Raw genomic sequence first — 24,108 nt, 5'->3', positions numbered from 1 at the left:
TAGTTGTTGTTGTTGTTGTTGATAAACTATGTTGTCAAAATTATTATTCAAATGATTTAATAATAATAATAATAATAATAATACATGTTAATTATAATTATATGATTATTATTATTTAGTGAACATTAGTTTATTATTTTATATATAGCATACTATTTCTAATAATTTAATAATTCAGATTTTGGTTATATGATTTGTTGTTGTTGTAATTATTATTATTATTATTTTTATTGATAAAATTAATGTTGCTAAAATTATTATTCAAATTATTTAACAATAATAATAATAATAATAATAATAATAATAATAATAATAAAAATAATAAATAAAATGTAATATTATTATATTATTAATGTTTAGTGAACATTACTTTATTATTCTATATATAGCATAGTAATTTGATGTATAATTAATATGCTGGTATATGATTTATAATAATAATAATAATAATAGTAATAATAATAATAATAATAATAATAATAATAATAATAATAATAATAATAATAATGTTTTATATATAACCTTTTTATTTGTAATAAATATTTTTTAGGGGTTTTTAACCTTTAATGGATAGAATAGTGCAGAGAATTGACTGGAAAAAGTTGGGAGCAGAGAGAGGGGAAAGGTCGGCAAAGGACCTCAAGCTGGGAATCGAACTCGGGTCGCCGTGAGCACCATGGTGCTATATGTCGGCACACTTAACCACTAGGCTATTGGCGCCCACATCAAAATATTTTTTAATATATTATTAAATATAATAATAATATGATTGAAAATAATTATTGCTATTGTTGTTATTCATATTACTAATAATATTTTTAATTCATAAAATGAATACATTTTATATAAACATAATAATACTGTTTCACTTTTTGGAGTACTTAATATTTGTTTTAATGATAGCAGTGCTCAAGCTTGCAATTAGTTATAATGATGGTCATATTTCCCAGAATAATTTAGGAATTACCATTTCAATCCAATTAATCACCTTGTTTTTTTAATTGAAGAAAAAACATGTTCTTTGGGATGCATTTTCTTGTGTGACTCATTGGAACATCTCGTCTATAGTAAAATATCTTTAATATATGTTTTTTTTTTCTCAAAATCTGTAAACTTGATTTCATCATGCATTTTTTATTTGGACCCTAGAGTATGTGTCGGCTCATCATTAGAGTGTCTCAAATCCTGTTTCATCATTAAAACGCTCCTTCTGAATCATAAGGATTGGCCATGCTCTGCTGTGGTCCTTAACCCAGACTGCAATCTGTCATGCCAGTGAATCACACCAAGAGATGCTCATTTCTAGACCTGTAAAATGATTTTCCAGACACACTAAAGCACCAGAACTCCTCTGCAGCCTGTTTAATCATAGCAAGACCTTTTATTTGTGCTGAAACTTCAACAGGAAACTTCAACAGATCGACAGAAAACATTTATTTCTTCCATCAAAATAAGATTGTTTGATATGTAGATTATGTATTCATAATGTATTAGGTATAGAATACAAATAAATTAACCCAGGTATGCAGATGTTATAGTTACTAATATTGTTTCTCAGTATAACTTGTAAAAATGTAACTTTTTCAAATTACCCATAATATACCCGTACCCATAATATACAATGGGGGAAATAAGTATTAAACACGTCACCATTTTCCTCAGAAAACATATTTCTAATATTTCTAATAGTGCTGTTGACCGGATGTCAGTAACAACCAAAGAAATCCATATATGCAATGAAAACACAACTAACAATTTTACAAAGTAAGTTATGTGTAATACAATGAAATAATACAGGAAAAAGGTATTGAACATATGAAGAAAGGAAGGTGTAGAAAGGCAGTGAAAGCCCAGACAACAGCTGAAATCTCTCAGTAGTTCTTCAGCAAACCTCTGCCCTTCATCATTGTAAATGTATATTAGCTGCTTCAGTGCAACATCTACATTACATAACACAGCTAAGGATACTCCCAAATGGTTTCAGAGAAAGAAAGTCAAGCTGTAGAATGGCCAAGCCAATCACCTGACTTGAATCCAATATAAAATACAAATTAAAAAGTTCAGTACTTTCTTCTTGTGTTATTCTTGTGTCATATAACACACATAAAAATTTGTTTTATTTTATGTTTGAGTTTTTACTAAAATCTGTCAACAGCTTCTTTAGAAATATTATTCCCAGGAAAAAAAAATGACATTATTTCCCCCATCTGTGAAGTTTCAGCTCAAAATACCCCACAGATCATTTATTACAGCTTGTCAAATTTACCTCTATTTGACTGTAAGCAAAATCAAGCCTTTTTGTGCATGCCTCTTTAAATGCAAATGAAGTCTTTTACAAGCTATTCTGACAGAAACAGCAAAACAAGTCAAGCTCATGCAGCCATAACCTCTGAAACTGCCATTAAGATACAAACTCTATACATTTACTGAGACTAATTAAACATAAAAAAATGTAAAAGTAAACTCATCTGTCACAAACTGGCCCAAAAAAGTGAGATTTGGCAGGACATAAAAAAAAAAAAAATCAAAGGGCTGTAAACAGAGGGAAGCGAAGGAAGTGAGAACTTGAGGTTGTTCATTATCTATCACAAGCTCAGGAGTGTAATCCAGTTTTGCTGTAAACACTTTTATACCATTATTTATGAGCAGAGGCTGCTGTAAATATTTAGTAGGATTGTTTAAACTAAGTTCAGTAATGCAACACAAAACAATTTATTAGTGCGTAAGTTGTAACTTGCGTCGCATCTAGGCTACATTTTATCTTGCGGTTTGCTAAAGCAACAGACCCCAGCACAAACATTAAACATAAGATTTATTTTTAGCCTTTATTTGATAGGAAAGTAGAATAACAGGAAATTAAGTAGGAGAGAGAAAGCAGGGGACTGTATCGGGAAAGCACTGCAGCGCTTAATGTCAGCACACTGGGCTATAGCATCTCGCAGTTGCTGCAGATTTGTCAGCTGCACATCCATGATGCAAATCTCCCATTCCACCACATCCCAAAGGTGCTCTATTGCATTGAGAACTGGTGCCCGTGGAGGCCATTTGAGTATAGTGAACTCATTATCATGTTCATGAAACCAGTCTGAGAGGATTCGCGCTTTATGACATGGTGCGTTATCCTGCGGGAATAGCAATCAGAAGATTAGTACGCTGTGGTCATAAAGGGATGGACATGGTCAGCACCAATACTCAGGTAGGCTTTGGTGCTGACACATTCAAAGTCACTTAAATCACCTTTCTTCCCCATTCTGATTCTCGATTTGAACTGCAGCAGATCGTCTTGACCATGTCTACATGCCTAAATGCTTTGAGTTGCTGTCATGTGATTTTCTGATTAGAAATTTGCGTTAACGCGCAGTTGGACAGGTGTACCTAATAAAGTGGCCGATGAGTGTATATAGTTCTTGTTAACATACAGGAGCAATGCTAGAAATGTTTCACGGGCTGACAGTAATAACTCATGCTTAATTAGACTGATAAAGGTCTCGAATGTAGTCAAATGTAATGTAAATACCTCAGGGATAATTTTATTCAAATTGTGGATGAGCTTCATTTCATGCATTTTAAAGGTAAATCAGGACAAGAGGCTAAAGGAAATGCAAAACAAGGAAAATGAGGTTGGGGTTTTGGTTATAATGATTTTAAATGAGATTATAATGCATTTTTTAAAATGTGCATCTCAAGATATATCATGTAAATTTAATAATTTAAAATATAATTCAAATTTGAATGATAACTTATTCTGTCATTTATATTAATAAGTACTTGTTAATAAGTATGTTTTTTCATTTTTACGTGATCATTTATAGTGAATAACAATTTAAATTTCTTTTTAATAATTTTTTTAATTATTAGTAAAAAAAAATGTATTTAAAATTTTAAAATATATTTAAAACATTACAGTTAACCCTTTTTTTGCTTTTTAAATGCTTTCTATTCATAAAAAATGCTTTTTTAAAATATAATTGTGTAATGTGAGCACCAAAACAGGACTTAACATCTTTTATGTAAAATGTTTAAAATATAGAAGTAAAACTAATTTAAAACAAATACAAATTAATAAAAGCGTTAGTACACAGAATCTCAGTAAAATGGCACTATTTACATGTCTTGCATATTTTCACATTATTATTAGTGTTAGATGCATAATATGTTCTTGTTCCTCAGGGAAAAAAGTTTCAGTGATAAATTGCTGATATTAGCTCATTTTAAGCTTTTAATCTCCATATTCATTACAAGACCTTTAACAAATCACAGCTCGGTTCATAAGAGGAAGCATTCAGTCATTTCAAACCTCTGCCCAGCCAATATATTATTTCCATGTCTGATTAAATTTTGGCAACAGAAGGAAATCAAGATCGGAGATTGTCATCACTAAAGATATTACAGTAATGAACAACCCTTTGTGGATCTGGCAAGCATTAATATTTTTTTCATAATGTCTAGCATCAATAATCCTGTCACAACCACAAAAGTTTTCCCATTATCAAATAACTAGCTTCAAACTGTGTCTGTACTCTTACCGTTCACTCACCCCAGGATAATGTGCAGTTTACAAATGATTTGTGCACTCAAAATAATAATAATAATTTAAGACACACATTTTAATTGTTATTTTAATGGAACAAGAGCAAAATTTTTAACTAACAAGATCAAATCACTTTAATTTGAATAGTCTTGTCAATTCAACTCTTATTCAACCAATCATGTAACTGCATATCTAACAACTCATTTAATAACATTAGCTATTTTCATATGTACCATGTGTTTGGCAATTAAAAAGGGACTGACCTCAGAACTGGTATTAGCAGATATTGCTCATTGAAGCAACAAACATTGTTTTCAATAAAGCATGAACGCTACTCTTCAGCACATTGATCACCTCAAGACCTTGACCCAGCAGGCAAACAACGTCATAAGACGTTAATATTAGGTTAGATTTAGGTCATGACATCAGGTGACCAAAAATCTATTTCTAGCCACCGTCTAAGGACAATGGTATTTTGATGTCTAATAACGACATCAAATGATGTTGATATTTGGTTGATTTTAGGTTGTGTTGGAAAGTGACCAAAATCCAACATCGAGTCAACATCTTAAACCAACGTCATATTGATGTAAAATACTGACATTTATTCCTCGGGTATGGCAACCAAAATGCAACATCTGATAGATGTTATAGTGGTAACGTCCACACAACGTCAAGCTTTAACATCAATAGACGTTGATATTTGGTTGATTTTTGGTTGGATGTTGGACATTGACATTGGCCTGAGGTTGGGTTCTGACATAAACCCTATTTTAATATCCAAACAAAATGCAACATACCCACGACATTGGGGTACAAAGTCAATCTGACGTCATGTTGATGTTCTGTGCCTCTTGGGGACTGAAAAACTTCTAAATCTACAAAATAAGTGGCAATTAAAAGAACAAGTCTCCATCTTGACTTAATATGACACTTCATGTCAACACTTTTAGCTCTCAATACAACTACATAACCTATTTAGTTATACCAACAAAATTATTCATGTAGTCCCAACATTCTTAAGCTAACTTAATTTTTTGTGCTATCTCTGTTTAGTTTTATGTCATCGCTTGCTTAATAATGGAACTGAATTTTTTAACTACTAGAATAGCCGCAGCTTTCATTCTGACCCTCATATATGACTACAAAATAAAAAAATTATTATGCCATATTTATTTACATTAGAAGCTTTTATTAAGATTTTAGAATTAACCTTTAAATGTCTGTTGTCACATTTTATGAAGTAAATCCCCCCAAAATGCCAATAACCCAATTGTTATATAGCCTATAATTGTGTATGAGATTTTAGACACCCTTTGAATGTTTGTTACTAGCTTTGTTCAGCAAGCAGGAGAGCAATGTTTTTTCGCCAAAAGAACAATTTTGTTTTTATTATATGTTTGGAAGGCTTGCCTGAGCTACAGTAAAGGTTTTGCTATCTGAAATTTGCGGTTTTGTTAACAAAATGTTACTAGGCTACAGATGCACGCATAATCAAAGGCACAGTAAAAAGTAGCCGATGCTCAAATGCATGTGGCCAGTTTGACCCTTATGGCCATTCAAGGTGGATGATTGTTCAGTGTGGCACTTGAGAATGTAGGCTTTTGAGTTTTGAGCTTGTGAACCTGTCAGAAGGCATTATTAACCTGTGTGTGCAACTGTGTTTCAGGTACAGAAGCGGATGACCCTGAAATCTCTCCTGTCAGCTATGGTTAGCATGCCTAGCCATTACCGTTGTCTCTGTGTGACTCATCTGTTGGGCTGGACAGCCTTCCTCTGCAACATGCTCTTCTTCACTGACTTCATGGGGCAGGTGAGCAAATTCTGTATTTTTGATTTCTTTATTTTTATTTATTTAATGAATGGATGAATTCAACTCTTTCAGTGGTGCTTGGATTGCACATTTCCATCTGTAAATACACATACTGACTCTCCTAAAGTTATTATATGACTTGTCGATTTCATCACTTGATACACCTTGGATGTAAAGTCATAAATGTTGGTTTTGATTTGATATTCAAGGCAAGGCAAGTTTATTTATACATTCTAAAAAAATAGAATAATTAAATACAGATTACAATGGGTTAAAACAGGTTTTAAAGAAATCAAAAAGGAGAGAAAGACAAAATAGTGCAATCTATCAGACATAGCACAGTGCTCAATCAGTAAAGCACAGCTAAACAGATGTGTTTTAAGTCTTGATTTCAATATGCCTAAGATGGAGTACATCTGATCATTTGAACATGCATAAGGTCATTCACAAAACTTGATTTCTTCAGTAGAGCATTAAAGTAGATTTTCAGCTGAAACCGTGGTCATAAATGATTCATAAAATGCAATCTTCATCTACTGACAAGATCAGATAACAAAGTTGTTATGTGGGGTTTGACCTCTCTCTTGAAGGATGTCAAAACAAGATGTGTTAGGAAGCCTGTTCTTTATATAGTGGATACTATTTCATGCTGGTCTGTATATTAAATAATAATATGAGTAATAAAAATGACAGATAACATAACAGTATCACTATAATCGTTCGTTTCATTGTGTACAAGTCTGAACACTGGCAGATCTAGCCTAATAATAGTCATCTTAATGGTCCAACAGAATCTTTTCTTGCAAAATAGCTATTTGCATCTACATTTATCATAAAAGTAAAGTAAAATTAGACTCACAGTGTGTATTTTAATAAGCACCTGTCCTCACACATGGAAGTTAAACCGTAACAACTGGTATGATTTTTCGTGATCATACATATTTTTTGTGCAGGATTAAAACTCTTCACCGTTCAGAAAAATTTACCAAAAAAAAAAAAAAAAACTCACTCTCAACTTTTTTTTTTTTGGTTTCATAATAATCTTACTAAATAGTTATTAACTATTTGCATTAAATAAGTTCTTATGCTTTTGCATAAAAAAACCTCTGGAGTCTGCTCGTGTCTATGTAGCATGGTCTTTTTTTATCTGTGCTCTTTGAAATCAAAATAAGTATAATTTTAAGAGGAAAAAATAAATGAAAGACACATTTGAAAATAAACTAAACATGAGAGAGTAAATGACTGTAATTCAATGTTTGGCTAGGGTTAATCATGCCATCAAAAATTATCCTTAGAATAATATACTATAAAATACTATAACAACACTAAAATATAGCTGCAAGCAGCATTTTCGGGCCAAGCAGCCCAGCGGCCACAATATAAACCAGCAAGGCAACAAGCTACAGAGCAACTGGAAAATTCTATGACTTTTTGGCAGCATGGTCTGAGCCAAATTTGGTGGAAATTGGGCTAATGATCTATGCAGAGTTCAAAACAACAGATTTTCAAACTAATTCAAGATGGCGGACAGGAAGTTGTGTCAATTAGGGAAAAAATTATATAAATGTCCTCTGTATGATCCAAGAAATTTGCAAGACCAGTCTCATGACAATATACAAAACTATTCAAAAGTTTTTTGATCAGTTTTGTATGATTTCTATTGATATAGTTTAATTGTTTGTCAATTTTACTCAGAAGGTGGCTCAAACTGTGTAGTTTGGTCAATGTCAGGTCTAAATCACACACATTAAGTTTGGTTTCAATACTTCAAACTATTACAGTGATTCAGCCTGTAATGTCATCTGGTAGCATTACATCAAGTTTGATAGACACCCAGAGTGGAAGAAGAAGAAAAAGAGGACGAAGAAGAAGCTGGAAGAATATTAATAATAAGAACCGGAATGGATACAATAGGTGTCTACACACCTTCGTGATTGGCCCCTAGAAATTATATGATCAATTAGTCATGGCAGCATATGTTTTAGCTTAAGGGTTGGGCGATTAATCAAAAAGTAATCATAATCAACATTCAGAACCTATAATCGCAAAAATTTTTCCAGGATGATTTTTTCGATTACTTTCCCTACGTGTCACGTGAGCCTGCTCTGTTAAAGGCTGTGGCTCATTTCTACTTCTGTGGCCACTGTGCAGCCACATCTGATCTCTGGTCAAGTAGTACGATGGACTCATTCTTGAGCCTTACTTTGCACTGCATTGGCGAAGATCGGAAGCTGCACCAGAGATGCCTTTTAGACGGCATGTAAAACTTGTCAGTAAACTTTGAGGGCAAAAAAACTAAATAAATAAATAAAATAGTCGTTCATTAATCATAATTGAGTTAAAATGTTCAATTAATCGGGATCGCCAAATCGTCCAGCCCTAGGTTCGCTTATTGTAACTGATTAAACTAAGTTAATCATTTTTAAACTTAATTTTATAAGTTACACAAACTGTTTTAAGTCAGTTTAACATAATATAAGGTTACTGAACTCATAAGGTTAATTTGATTTTTTTTTAAGTGAAATAGCATCTTGTATAATGTGATGAAATATGTAAATATTCATTTATTCATTTTCCTTTAGCTAAGTCCCTTTATTCATCAGGGGTCACCCCATCGTAATGAACTGCCAACTTATACAGGATATGTTTTACACAGTGGATGTCCTTCCTGCTGCAACCCAGTACTGGGAAACCCATGCAAACACGGGGAGACTCGAACTAGCAATGAAATGTAAAGTGACAACAGGAGTTGAAGATCCAAACACAGGGTTTATTAGCAGAATGGTCAGGCAAGCAACAGTCAACACAGGAGCAAACAGATGTACACGGGCAATCCAGAGTCGTGGTCAATATAAACGGATGGTCAAAAGGCAGGAAGCAGACAGGATAAAACAAACAAACAAAGCAAGGTTCAAAAACACGGAAGGCAAGGCAAGGAAAACGCATTGTAATGTTCACTATACCGTTTAACAAGACTCAGCAACAGCTGTGTGTTAGTGTGCTGTATTTATCGTGCACTAATCAGTCCAAAAGCAGCTTCAGCTGTGAGTGTCTAATCAGTGGTGACTCGGAGCAGGTGATTTTGTGTGTGTTGCATGACTGGATCTGTAGTCCATAAACAGGCAGATTTGTAGTTCGTTAGCGATCTGCAGCTGCTAGATTGCTGATAATCAATACAATCAACTATGTATATATACATAGATATGTAAATGTATGTATGTTATTATGTAATTTACCACATTTGTGCTGAAAAAGTTTAAAAATGCACCTGTAAAGTTCTAAAATTTGATTTTGGAAAAGGTGCAAGACCCCTTCCTCCATGTTCTGCTGAAGAAAAAAGTCAGCCTCACCTTGAATGTTCTGAGAGTGAGCAAATAAACAGCAAATTTTCATTTTCAGGTGAACAATGGCTTTAATTTATTCATGATGTCAATAGATTTCAATTTGGCGCTCCTGAAAGAATAGCATTTCAATCCTCGCACTATAAAATAGATCAATAGAGGCTTTGAGTTGTGGTTAAAAGGTAGCGTTTTCTTTATCTTCCTTCCCCTCGCTGTACTGAATTGAGATTAATGAGTGTGTCTCCTTGTGGGCGGCCAAAGTGTAAAGAAAGTTGTACTGCTGACCTCAACAAAGTAGAAAAACATTCAGTGCGACAACTGACCATTTCACAGCTGATGCCCAAAATAGACACACTCCTAACAGGCTTCAAGAGACAATCATTAGATCCCTGCTGTTTCTTTGCATTAACAGAAAAGCACATGCCTTTCCTCGAAAGCTAGCGGTCATCGCAAGAACACTTTGAACCTTCTCACCTGAATGAAAGAGCACATGAACTTTATCAAAGGCTAGTTTGAGGTGAAACTTATAAAACTCTCAGTGGCCTCCAAAACAACCCACAGAGATTATAGCAGAGCATAGATGTTGCTTTCTTTGAGTTCCTTTTATTTGTCATGTGATTTTCCAGCAAGTTCAATTAAGTAGCATAATGGAGGCTGAGATGCCTGTTGAGAGGTTTTCAAGTGTTTTTTTATCCCGTTTGCCCAATGAATCACCTCAGAATGTGATGGTTTAATCTTATGGGATATCTGTATACTCTTGCAGATTGTATATAAGGGGAATCCATATGCCGAACACAATTCCACCGCATATACCACCTATGAGAGAGGGGTTGAAGTGGGCTGTTGGGGTCTATGCATCAACGCCGTTTCCTCTGCGCTCTATTCATGTAAGTAATACTGAGCCATGACTCAACTACTCATTCTTTCTGGCTTTATTAGATCTGCACACTCTCTCTAATGCATCCAGACAAAAGAAGACTGTTCAATTACTGCCATGGCCCGTCCAAGTCAGTCTGGGGTGGAAATTAGATAATACACTTTTTTCCCAGAGTTATTAATTTGTTTTGATGAGAAAATCACAGTCAATTTCTATGGACCGTCATTCTAATTAGGACTGGAAGATGTGTGTCAGTATAAAAGCCATTTTAGAGAGCTTTGGGAGTCCAGATGTTTTATCAGTGATATGAATGCCAATGATCAGTTAATCTGTGTTGCTATTCATCCCTTTGTTCTGCATTAAAGGCCATAGTTACAACCTGCTTAAATGATTTCCAAATGTGTCCCTCCAGATGTGCAAAGGCTGCTCCTGCCATATATTGGCCTGAAGGGACTGTACTTCCTAGGCTACTTCATGTTTGGTTTGGGAACCGGTCTGATTGGCTTGTTTCCAAACATTGTGGCCACGCTGACGCTGTGCTGTGTGTTTGGTGTCATGTCCAGCACTCTCTACACCATCCCATTCAACCTCATCTCGGAGTACCACAAGGCAGAAGAGGTCAGTTTTCGAGTCAATGGGAAAAATCAAGTCATTTAAAACAGATTATGCTCTCTTTTTAGTGATACCATTAAAGAACTTTCCCCACTGAAAAGTCTCTTGTGAGGAACATTTTAATGATCTAAGGCAGGGGTGCCCAAACTCGGTTCTGCAGGGTTGGTTTCCTGCATATTTTAGTTACAACCCCAATTAAACACAGCTAAACCAGCTAATCAAGCTATTTCTAGGTATACTAGAAAGCTCCAGGCAGGTGTGTGGAAGAAATTTGGAGTTAAACTATGCAGGACACCGGCCCTCTCCTGGACTGAGTTTGGGCACCCCTGATCTAAAGAAACTTCCAGTATGAAAAACCTTTTGTGAAATGAAAACTTTTTTAATTGAACCATACTTTTGTTATGTCCACTAACTGAATAATTAACAGGAGGCAGATATAACTCAAATGAACTCTTTTTAATCCACGTGCAACTGTCACCATCATACACATCTTTACTTCCTACAAAACTCTCTATCTCAATATTTTCACAGCGACTCCTAGTGCCAACAATATAATAAGATGCTAATAATTAACCTTCGTTTTAACCTTCCTGCAAACCAGTACTGGGAAAAAAAGCGGTTAGTTCACTTTACTTCAAAATTTAACAGGGTAGATCCATTGCCTTAAATTTATTAATTAAGTTTATGTCTAGTCTAATGAACAGATTCAAGTTACAATGGGTTTACTCACTTTTAGAAAAATAACTAATAATTTGTAAACAATTAAAAATACAAAAATTACACTTTTGCTGGAAAGGCTAGCTAGTGTATGATTATTTATTTTTTCATTAACATCAATCATGCATGTGCATATAAAGTCTTGGTGCTCTTATTTTTTTTGTGAAATGGGTTACAAAATTTATATGACTTTAGTGATGTTTGTGTTGATACTGTTGATTTTATGGTTGAAGGCAGATGCACAGAAAGAACAAACAAAACAAACAAGCAGAAAGTGTTTGTATTTTTATTTACATTTCTGCATGTGGCAGATCTTACTATCCAAAGCTGTGCTATGTATGTCAGTGACAAACTTTTATTATCAGTTCATGCGAGTGTAAATTCAGCTGGAAATTGAACATTGTTCTTGGGCTATGTGTACATGACAACAATGTAGCCAAGAAAGCAAAAGTTTTTCCCTTTGTTTTAAAAAAAATCTCACATTTACATGACAAAGTTTTCAAAACCATCTGTGTTACGCATCTGCAAAAACAGCCAAAACTGCTGTATGTCAGGCCAGTATTTGGCACTGTCACAGTAAACAGTATCTGTAAGGAAGTGATTAGAACACAATCTTGTGGCAATTCATACCTTATAGTGGCTAATTCATTTCCCTGACTTCTCGATTCCGAATTCTCGATTCCTCGAATTTCAATGGACCAAGTACCAGGACAGGAATCGACTCTCAGGGTCGAGTCTGTTTTTATAAATCCTCCTGAATGTAGCAGTTACATTCTAGTTATAATGCTCATTCTCGAACGCGATGAACACTGAATGCGCCCGCTTTGAATACGTGCTCACAGGTTTTACGCTTTGGCTTTTGAATTTCGTGACCATGAGCATTCTAGACTATTAAATAGTGCTGCGGGATGAAGTTTGCTTTCATTTTCAAATTCCTATAAAGCACTTACACCTTTTGCATTTTGGTTTTAAAGCATTGTGGTTTGGATCTGCCTGCAATATCAAGCTTACTGTGTTATAAATTAAATATAGCATATGTGTGTGAATTTAATTGGATCAACGTCTTAAATTAGCACTGCTGCTATATGCTTAATTAAAATATTTTCATGCCTATTTCATGAATAAATAAATAAATAAATAAAACACTAATCATAATGACAAAAGTAGCCAAGATTTGTTTATTTTATTATATGTTTTTTATTATATGTTTGTTTATTGTCACAAAATCTGACAATACATGTGGTTGTGGTTTTGTTTTGGCCCTGATCGCACATAATTTCACCTCTAATTCATTCTTTCCTTTATTTTGTAAATAACTACAAAAATACATAAAAATGATGCCAAACAAAATTCGTTTTAAAAGAGGATTTTTAAATAAAATATAGCCAAGGCTACGTGTTCAAAAACTAGGTCTGACTCACTACTTTTCTTCCGACATATACCGTCCCGTTAACACACCTTTATTGAATTACAATAATGAACAAATTGCACAAAACAAACAATCATATTTAAAGTAAAGTAATTAAGTATTTAAAAGTACACTTTAAAGAAAATCACATTTACGAAAGAGAGCAATATGATATGCTTTAAAGCACAGTTTGTCACCTACTTTTTTATTTTAGGTTTGTTAATGTATGAATTATTTAAGTAAAATATTTTGTGTACGAGGTTCAATATTTAATTGGTCATTAAATCAATCAGCTATTTTGTTTTTGATCGGTTGGAGCATCAAAAAAAAAAAAAGAAAAAAAGAGAAAGAAATGAACAACCGCAGATTTATTCAGTACAGTATTCAAGTATCAAACATTTATATTAAGAAGATATTATTTGGACTATTTTATATATACTTTTTAAACTGGGCCCAATTGAGGTGTTTTTTTCTGTTTGTTAATGAACTGTTACACGTCTTTCCATTAAACATTTCTATTATAAATTGATGTTTTAACTTTCTGTCTCCAAGATTGCAATGTAATTTTCTAAATTAGGCTTATCTAAACTAGACAATTAAAAAATGCTGTAAAAAGTGTAGGCTTATAACTATTTTTTTGACTGCAGATGATTTACTGCTGGTTTTGTCTGACCAGAGGAGAACTGCACAATGTAAGGCTGCAATTGACGCAGTAGCATTGTGTAAAGCGCGATATGATACAGTTTAATCCTTGCAGTATTTTAAGTGAATGTAAATGGAGTCGATTCCGGAGTCGATTCCACCAACTCCAAAATTAGGAGCTTACTCCAAAAAACCCGAAACTGAACACCTCTACAATTTATAATAGTTCATAATAGTCCAAAAGGTGAAGATAATAAGTTAGTTAATCATGGCATTTTGTTCATGTTTGCTGAAAAATAATGTGCTCCTTTTTTTCCGGCTTCTCCTTTGTTTCTTCACGCTTCACTCTCGCGTTTGCCAGTGTCTGACAGGATCGGGTTTCAAAAGCATGTCAATAATCAAGCGCACGTTATTATCATCATCTCAAGATGTTTGTTATTTCAGATATAATGTTAGCCACGCGCGAGCGTAAGCAAGAAAGCGAAACCGCTCTCGCCTCAGACTGGCTCGTAAGAAACTACGGGGTACAGGGTAAATCTGCTTTTCTTACTGGCTTTGTGGCTGTTTATCAAGACGACGACAAGGTTTGTTTGAGCCCGGGTCAACCATGGCTTGTTATTATATGTATTTATATTTCCGCTGTAATCTCTCGGCTCGTTGGCTGTGTATTTCAAACATGAGGGGTTTTTGTTTTCATTCTGGCTTGTTGCGTAAGCGAATGACGTATCTCTGTAAACCAATAGCGTTCAGCTGCGCGTGTGGCTCCGCCTTTTGATACCCTTTCTCGTGTTTGGTACCCTTTCGAAGGGTGCCGAAAAAGTGGTACGGTACGGTTCGGTTCGGTACGCTTTTTGACAGTGGAAACGGCCATAAAAGCGTACCGAACCGAACCGTACCGTACCACTCAGTGGAAACGGGCCATTAGTATGATTTGCTCATCCCCAATGACGGTGTGGCTTAGCTGCGGTGTTTGGTGCTATGCCTCCTTTTTAAAAATCATATATTTTCGCACGACTGAATTACGAATTAGCCACTGACAAAATGTAAAAAAGTTACGTTTCCTCGTGAGATCAGGCTAGCTGTTTGTGACTGGTGAGTATGTAAATGTTGTGGTGTGTGTTTATTTGCATTTCTGCTTTTGGTTGTAATGCTAAGTAAATCCACACCTTGCTAATGATGACCTAATAGAAAACAATTGAGCAACAACTACTCATTGAAAAATGCTGTGGTTTGTTACAAGACTTAAAAATGATATTGTAGTCAATGTGAATGAATTTACCATACTGCCTGATAAAGGGTTAACACTGTTTAAAATGTATAATAACAATTATAATGAGATTTTTAAGTGGTCCCCTTTAATCAAAGTACTCTTAATTATAATGTGGAAACATCCATTTTCTCAAAAGCTATAAACATAGTGTAAAGATCCATACAAATAAACTTGAAATTAATTGAATGGTGAGAAACAATGTCCAACTCAATTTATATCAGATTAGCACAGATGAATGGAATGTTGAATAAATATAACAATTTATCCGCCACTGCTACATAACAAACTGAGAGTTTTGTACTGACTGTAGAAAATAACAAGCTGTTTACCCAAGACCATTTGGTAATTTAAGATACAGTATCTCAGAAATTGATTAGTTTAGCTTCCATCTTAAATCCCAGTGACATTAAAACATTTACACACCACAAAATCGAATTACAAATCGAAATCCCTCACCGCAACTCAGGCTGAATTATAATTGATGTATTCATTAAAGCCTGCTGGAGTTCAACTTGGAATGTTACTTCATGCGTTTGACTTTTTTTTTACAGCAAAACTTCCAGATCTGTAGATCCACAGTTTTCGGCTCATTATAAAGTCACTCCACACCTTCAGAAACAACTTTTAGCAACACGGCATAGACGCTTTCTGATATCTCAGAAAAGCGAGTGCAAGATTTGATCAGATTGCAGGCTGTATTTTAAGCAATGCCTCTCTTTCTGCCACAGGAGCAAAGGAAATTAGGCGGAGATGGAGTGGCTTCTGAGGGTCGCGGGACAGGGATGGACTGCGCCGCTCTTACCTGTATGGTTCAGTTGGCTCAGGTCATTGTTGGAGCTGGACTGGGAGCACTGGTCAATCTAGCGGGCAGCGTGATTGTAGTAGTGCTTTCTGCCTCAACAGTGTCCCTAATCGGCTGCCTCTTTATTGCTATCTTCATGTGATGTACAGATTAAGCCTCAAATAAATACCCTTTCTCTATTTCACTTGGTTCCTCTCCTTTATTCACTGAGACATTTTGGGATGCATCAGCCTGAACGTTTGCTGATTCCATAAATTTTTTTTTTTTCAATGTACTGCTATTCGCCTGCCACATTCATAAATAATAGTCTGTGACGTTGAAAGAAAGATTACATGCATTCAAGGAAGAGTTGACTAGAAATGAAATGTTTGCATGGATGGTTTATGAAGTTTTGTTACTTTTTTAAGTGAATAGCACTGTCAAACCTTTATTTAAATATTTACTTTGAACAAAACAATGACTGGATTAAGAAATACAAGCATTTCAGATTCTTCTCGTACTTTTATTTTAGTAATATCAATGAATTGTGGCTTTGGATGAAAAGTGTTTTAGCTTATACTTGTTTTATTTATGCCTTTTTTATATTCAGGACAAATCATCTTTATGTAGGTGGTGTTGAGTATTTTTTAATCTGACGATGAAGTCGGACAGATAAGTCAAATGCATAGTAATTTAACAAATGTACATAGTCACAATTCAGTATTACACTGTAAAAGTAATTAGTTAATTCATTTTCCTTCAGCTTACTCCCTTATTTATCAGAGGTTGCCACAGCGTAATGAACCGCCAACTTTTCCAGCATAAGTTTTACACAGCGGATACGCTTCCAGCTGCAAAGCAGTACTGGTAAAAAAAAAAGTGATTAGTTCACTTTACTTAAAAAATTAACAAAGTAAACCCATTGCCTTAAAATGATTAAATAAGTTGAGTCTAATTAACAGATTGCAATGGGTTTACTCCCTTTTAGGGAAGTAACTAATCCCTTTTTAGTGTGCTATAATGATGACACGCAATCTTTGTGATCAACTCCAGTGCTTTCCACAGGTTTGAAATATACTTCCAGTGGTAGCCAGATTGAAACACACCTTTTATCCATGGCACATGATTACCTACATGCGACAAAAAGTGATTTTTAACAATAATTTTATTGATTATTCACTGTTTCTTTTCAATGGCTTGAATTTATTTATTTATTTTTTTTACTTTTTTTTCTAAAGACAAAAAAAATTACTTTTTGTATTTGTGCACAGGTCAAATCTTCTGCTGACATTTTGTACAGTTTTGCCAAAGCATGTTAGATATGTATAAAATATGTATTATCAACATCATCAAATTAAAGAAATATATACAGCAAATGAGAACTAAAAACATCTATGGATTACAAATCATTAAAAAGTATAACAAATACAAGAATGAAAAATATAGGTTATTTAAATGGGGCAACTGAGTTAATTAACCATTTCTAACAGTGTACATATATTTTGTGGCCAGTTTAATTTGTCCTGTCTGAGTGAATAGAGAAGTCGTTTAGATCAAAGAATTAATTATTTAATGTTTCTCTTGCTCTGCTCTGCTAAGCTCTGCTTAGAAAGCGAAACCAAAAGCCGAATCCCGGACATTTGAGGAGATTTAGGCTGTTTCTCAATATGCGTTCTTCAGCGATCTTGAGTTCTCATGTTCTCGTGTAACGTCCTCATGATCCGCCAAAGTTCAGTTCCAAAACTCAAGACTGCAAGATCGGAGGACGCGTGAAAGTTGCCGAATGTGTTCTTGAATTGGCAGGACACACCAATGCAGACTTTAGAAGTCGCAGGAGTCTTTGCGACAGGAGGTGGGAAGCACAGCATTTTTATTGAGATTTCCCACCCAGCACGAGACGTCATTTCGACGTTGTTTTTTGGACTAAATCAAGTCGGCCCGTCGTGGACTTCATTTAGCCCAAATATCGACGTCAAAAATTGGTTTGTATAGGGTCCATCGGATTTGGTCAAACATAGACCAAATATCAACGTGGTCTTTGTTTTGTCTGTCGGATTTGGTCCAAACATAGACCAAATATCGACGTGGTTGTTTTGCCCGTCAGATTTGGTCCAAACATAGACCAAATATCGACGTGGTCTTTGTTTTGTCTGTCGGATTTGGTCCAAACATAGACCAAATATCGACGTGGTCTTTGTTTTGCCCTTTCGGACTTGGTCCATATTTAGCCCAGTATCTGACTTGAACATATGGTCATGAAGAATTACAAGTTCCTCACAAAATGTTTTCTATTTTCTATCTATTGCTTTCTTTCCAGTCCAATGTAGAATGCAAAAAAGTATTAAAGTTCAGAAATATAACTTATTTACGAGTTAGAACTTTCCCTAAATGAGACCGTGAAAGTAAACATTACCATGAATATCTTAATAAAGACATAAACTCAATAAGGGTGTTTATTTAATGAAATTTGTATTAAAATCAGTTTTATTTGTATAGTGCAAAGTATATTTGTAAAGTCTTTATGCTTAGTGTATATTGTGAAAAACAATAAATCGTTGTATAAATAGTGTAATGTGTAAATTTTCGGTTAAAAATGCACGAAGGTCATGTGACCATCAGGAAGAAAGCAGCATTATATTTCTCATAGCTAGGACGCGTTCTGTGTTCTCGGGTCTCTCGCGTTCGTTCTTCCGAGGTGACCTGGCAAGACCGGTCTTCCCAAGAACGCAAGTCCATTCTCTGCGTTCTTGGAATTGAGAAACCTCGGACGGACGCATTTTTAAGTCCCAAAATGGCGCGTCTCTGTGGGTCTCTGCAGAGCACTTGAGATTGACAATTCTTGCGCACACAAAGGTAAGTAGGAAACGTGTAGGGCGAGAGGACATTTTCCACTAGTTAATCCATAGCGAAAAGGATGATAATAATAACAAAAAATAAATAAATGCCACTAAATTGAGCGGCTGTTAATATACTTGGAAGGCCACCACAGGTAAAGTGTGGGAAGCGCACTTGATCTTTAGCCTGTTTAAAAGACATTAAATCCGCCCAAGATGGTTTACTTCTACTTGTTACATACAACCTTATCTGAGTAACAATTGGACAGGTTTTGGAGGATTTGTTTATGTTTTTAATCTTACCCAGCAACACATCACTGGCAGATATAAAATGTTTATCTGTTGTGTGATACAAAAATAGACATTTGGACCTTACTGTGAATTAGTAGGTAAACCTAAATCAAGGATTATTGACACATTCATGGTTATAACCACTGCAAATTAATTTTTTTTTTAAACCAACTAAGAAAATATATGCATCCATGCATTGTGGATCAGATGCTACTCTCAGAAACGCTACACAACACTCTCGCTTTGTAATTTGATTGTTTCACAGTTCCAGATTAGAGTGTGTGAGAAATGCTAGTGGAGGTTAAATAATGCGTTTGAGTGTGATTTTGATCTTTGTCTTCTTGCTCGGTGATTGATTGGAAAGGGTTTCTCTCACTAGGGGTAGTGAGAAAACCTGGAGTGGATTGAGTTGACGTGTGTTCACACTTGTAGATTGGTTATCTTGATTTGTTCACAGTGTTCTTTTTAAAGGTGCTGTATGAAGGATTGACACACAGTGGTTCAACTAGGTATTGCAGTCCAAATTCAATTTGTTTTCAGGATTTTTTTCCTCCTAAAACTGGACATTTGCAGGTTACCAGAAGGACAACCTGAAAATCGAACCTTTCACAGTAAGCTAATCAGCTAATCTTCATGTTTGTATTCTTATATTGCTTGTGAATTCAAAGCCACATCATGTGGATCGTTACAACTCTTAAACTGCGTCTCATTTCGGAGTCTGCTACTGTCCTCCAGAGGTCACATTTTTGGCCGTGCTTGCACACGTTGAGGGCACCTTTTAGATTTAAATAAAATAGGCTGTGTTTTCCATCAAGGCAGCCCAGGGTGTAGAAATGCAATTGAGAAAACTGGCAGTGGGTGAGTTATAGAGAACAAAACAAAGACAGACACTCTGATGCCTCATTCACACTATCAGCGACATTGTAGCTGTTTGTCGCTCTAGGTGGTGACCTGTTGCAAATGCAGGGGTGTGTCGGTCTACATCACAGAGAATACAACCAGCCTCTGGGCGAGCTGAGAGAGGATCACATGAGCTCTACTGGTGCTCCTATTGGCTGTCGCTCAAGAAAGTAACTCTTCACTTGCATAAAATTGAAGGATTCTCAACTTTGTTGTGTCGCTCAACATGCCCACCTGGTTGCCAACGGTCGATGTCGTTCACAAAGACGGAGGTCGCCGGAAGTCGCTCACTCTCCGTTGAAATGAACGGATACTTGTTGTGTAGTGTGAATGAGGCTTCAGACTTGATGACACCAACAGGAATAATTGTGTCTGGTCAGCTAAAGCTTAGATTTGTATTATTTGTATTGTTTGAGAGTTGACTGGATTTTTGTAACAAACTGCGTCTCATTTCAGAGTCTGCTACTGTCCTCTGGAGGTCACGTTTTTAGCCATGAAATAGGCTGTGTTTTCCATCAAGGCAACCCAGGGTGTTGAAATATAATTGGGTAAACTGGCAATAGGTTAAGGTATTCAGACTAAAACAAAAATAGACACTTCGGCAAGGAGCGCACATTTTAGAGTAGAGTAACTGACATTTTAGTATTGTTTTTTCAGATATGTTAACTTAGCATGTTTCTTAAATATCTGTAAACATGTTATGGTATTGATATGCATTAGAATAGTCGAAAACTTACACACAGCACCTTTAAAACAAATACAGCTTTGGAGAAAAATAATAATTGTAGAGTACAAGAACATTCTCAGTTTCTCTGGATTTGTGATTTGCAGTTATGTTATTAAGCAAAAGTTTTTTTTTCTTCTAAAATGTCAAATAAAAAAATGATATTTATAGCTATATTGGCATCAAATAAATGACTAAAAGGGCCATGTTGTCAGACTTTTCTATCAGTGTTTAAAAACACAATACCAGTGTTTTTACTTCTGAACAGATTAAAGGGCGCCTATTTTACCCATTTTTCAAGATTTAATATAAGACTTTTGTGTCTCCAGAAAGTGTCTGTTAAGTTTCAGCTCAAAACACTCATCAGATTATTTATTACACCTTTCTGAAGATTGGATTTTCTGCTCTGAACACAATGAAGCTGTTTCTGTTGCCTGTGCCTCAAATGCTAGTTCTCTCCTGCTTTCCACGTGCCAGTCAGAATGTGCCTCAATCTCCACCTTGGCTGCGTCATATAAACAGCACATTGACAGACATGAAGGAAGCAGATCTCGCATAACATTGATTTGCATCATAGGTGCCCTTTAAAATATCAGTATTTGGTAACCCTGATTTTTTTTCTTTGATAAACTGGTCCTTTCTGAAAATACATTTTTTTAATGCTCAACATGATTATATTTCTATTTGGAATTTGAAGGAAATTTTAGCGGATGTTTATAAATAAAATGTTTATAATAAAATAATAACATTTAAATCAAACCCTTACCTAATATGCCCTGTAAAATTTAGAAAACTAGTTTAAGCTACCAGTACCACACACATTCCAAATGTTGATGTGTGCCGATGCACTTGTATGTGCAAATTATATATTTATATCAGCTGAGAACTCAAGACTTCGTAATATAAGTAAATTGCATACACAATTGCATATTCATTGCACACACAAACAAAGATCCAGTGTAATGGTATGGCATTTTCCAAAGTCTTTACTGAACAGTAATGGAGGATTTGGAATAATGAAAAAGGTGTGCTTTAACATTATATCATTTATATAATATTTTTTGTTATTGTTCATCATTATATGTCATTTGTCCAAGTTGCATTAGTTTTTATTCCACTTCCAAACCAGCTTTGGTGTGGTTTGAACACAGCTTAACTTCAGTTTTCAGGTCTGCTTGTTTGGTGCACTGCACACTATAGTTCAGATCATAACTTACTCATATGAACCACAGAGTTCTGCATAATTAAGGAGTGTTTCGAGTGACAGAAGCACCTGTCCATATCAACACGGTTGTCCAGACCGGATTTTACTCTGCACGGCGATTTCTTTGACAGCAACTTTAGTTAATTAGAAATGAAACAAAGTTAGCCGTTTTGTCGGGAGTCTGAATCCTCCTCATTAACCTCCCATTATGTGCTGTTAGGCAGAAGGTCGTTTCTTCCGTTATAAATGACAACCCCTGGAGGATAAAAGACGAGCGCGGGCTCCGCGGCACTGAGAGGAATCAGCGCGGGCGCCTGCTCGTCCTGCTCGGGCTTCGTGGAGGCGGTAAAAGGTCTCATGTTCGTCACAGAAGGTGATGTGATTTGCCAAAACAGCTTTTTCAACGCCTTTCTGAATTCTCTCCTCATCAAACAGTACAGAATGGGATTGAGACAACTGTTTGAATGTGCCAAACACACCGTGACAGGGAATATATACACCTGTGTGGTATAATACTCATAACTGAAGTGCACCACGTTGAGTTTTATCAAAATACCCCACGCTGTTAACGCCTGATTCGGCAGCCAGCACAGGAAAAAAGACAGAACCACGATTGTCACAGACCTGGTCACTTTGGAGCGCCTTTTAGCGCTGGAGGTGTTGATGTTTTTGTTAGTTATGAAGCGCAGGAGTAGCAGGTAGCAGATGCTGATTATTCCGAACGGAATGAGGAAACCCAGAAGTACTTTTTGCGCGTGATATAAACCCAACCAGAACTGCGCGTCTCCGCTCCGGTCGGGGAATTTCACCAGACACAGTTCCTCGTTAGAAACCGTGGCTGTGGTTGAGAAAATCGCGTTCGGCAGAGCGGCACCGACCGCGGCTATCCAGATGATGACAGTCATCCACTGCGCAGAGAAACGCAGCCGACGTCTCTTACTTTTCAACGCCGAAGCCACGGAGCAGTATCTCGCGACGCTCATCGCCGTGAGGAAAAACACGCTGGCATACATGTTCGTGGCCGTGACATAAGAAACTATCTTACACATCGCCTTTCCAAACAGCCATGTGAAATCCATAGCGTTCTCCACAGCCCAAAAGGGAAGCGTCAAAACAAACTGAAAGTCCGTGACCGCCAAACTGGTCACAAACAGGTTGATGGAGGACTTCTTCCATGCCTGTTTGGACTTCATGAGATACAGGACGAGGATGTTTCCGATTAAACCCAGCGCGCACACCACCGAGTAAATGATAGAGATGATTATTCTCAGCACTGCAGATCCGTCTCCTATGAAGTCGGGTTTATCCCCGAGATCCTGAAAGTCAGTCCACGAAAGATTAGTCCGGTTCGCCGCGAAGCTTGCGTTGTATTCAGTTAACGGGAGACTTCCAGACGCGTATTCGGCGCGCTCGATGTCAGAAGTCTTTTCCATTGCTGCTGTTTAATGTAGATTGTCCATTCTGGTTTAGTTAATCACTCAGGAGGCTCAATATTCCAACTTCTCCCATCTTCACTGTATGTCACTGTCATCATAGTCCTCCTTGGATGAAATCGTCGCTCTTTGCGCGCGCATTGCAGCCGTGATAGTCACCAAATGTATCTCAAATCTAAACAAGGGTACTTTCACCTTGCGTTATAATGATATTTATCTGACAAATCTGTTGTCCGTCCATAACTTCACGCACACTGACAGCTCGCTGCGTTTTTTATACAGCCAAGTGTCAATGGATTGGATGGCGTGCGCTTTTACGCAGCACAAGACAGTGGCGTTCCTTGTGATGTGCTGCTCTGAATGCTTGAGTGGAGTGCAGATGTGCATGCGTTATTGCTTTCAGGAAAGTTTAATGGGTGTAGTTTTTAGGACATATTTAAGCAAAAATATTAATAAATTAATGTGGATGTTTTCCTTTTAACAAACAGCTGAAAAAACTGTATGTAAATAGTCAAAAAGACCAAAATCTAAACATTGACAGCTTCAGAAAAACAGTTTTTGCCTGCAGGGTTTTGCTTTAATCACTGTATAAACATCTGAGAGAAAAACAATGTATTTTATATATTAATAAATTTATTTAAAATATTATAATATGGCAGGTCCCCATTCTGAAAAAAAGTCAACGTGTGTTCAAGCTGTAAGTTCTTTTCCCTGTACAACAGTGAAAATG

General features: G+C 35.9%; 2 protein-coding genes across 2 annotated transcripts in view; one reads left to right on the top strand and one right to left on the bottom strand.

Annotated features, from left to right (window-relative positions):
* The window catches only part of slc45a2 (solute carrier family 45 member 2), a 38,041-nt gene extending 21,844 nt beyond the window's left edge, over nt 1–16,197 (top strand). Inside the window, exons 4-7 of the mRNA XM_056447098.1 lie at nt 6,201–6,344; nt 10,449–10,572; nt 10,975–11,180; nt 15,940–16,197. Coding sequence (XP_056303073.1) covers nt 6,201–6,344; nt 10,449–10,572; nt 10,975–11,180; nt 15,940–16,155 — 690 coding nt within the window. The 3' untranslated portion in view covers nt 16,156–16,197. The remainder of the gene's footprint in view (nt 1–6,200; nt 6,345–10,448; nt 10,573–10,974; nt 11,181–15,939) is intronic.
* A 5,918-nt stretch (nt 16,198–22,115) lies between these two features.
* On the bottom strand, nt 22,116–23,583 carry rxfp3 (relaxin family peptide receptor 3). Its single transcript, XM_056446637.1, has one exon. The coding sequence runs from the start codon at nt 23,376–23,378 to the stop codon at nt 22,152–22,154; it is 1,227 nt and encodes a 408-aa protein (XP_056302612.1). The 5' UTR covers nt 23,379–23,583; the 3' UTR covers nt 22,116–22,151.
* Between the last annotated feature and the right edge of the window lie 525 nt (nt 23,584–24,108).

Source organism: Danio aesculapii, chromosome 21 (genome assembly GCF_903798145.1).
Source record: "Danio aesculapii chromosome 21, fDanAes4.1, whole genome shotgun sequence".
Taxonomy (NCBI): Eukaryota; Metazoa; Chordata; class Actinopteri; order Cypriniformes; family Danionidae; genus Danio; species Danio aesculapii.
Note: the sequence above shows the minus strand (reverse complement) of the source record. Positions and strands in the feature narration are given on the sequence as shown.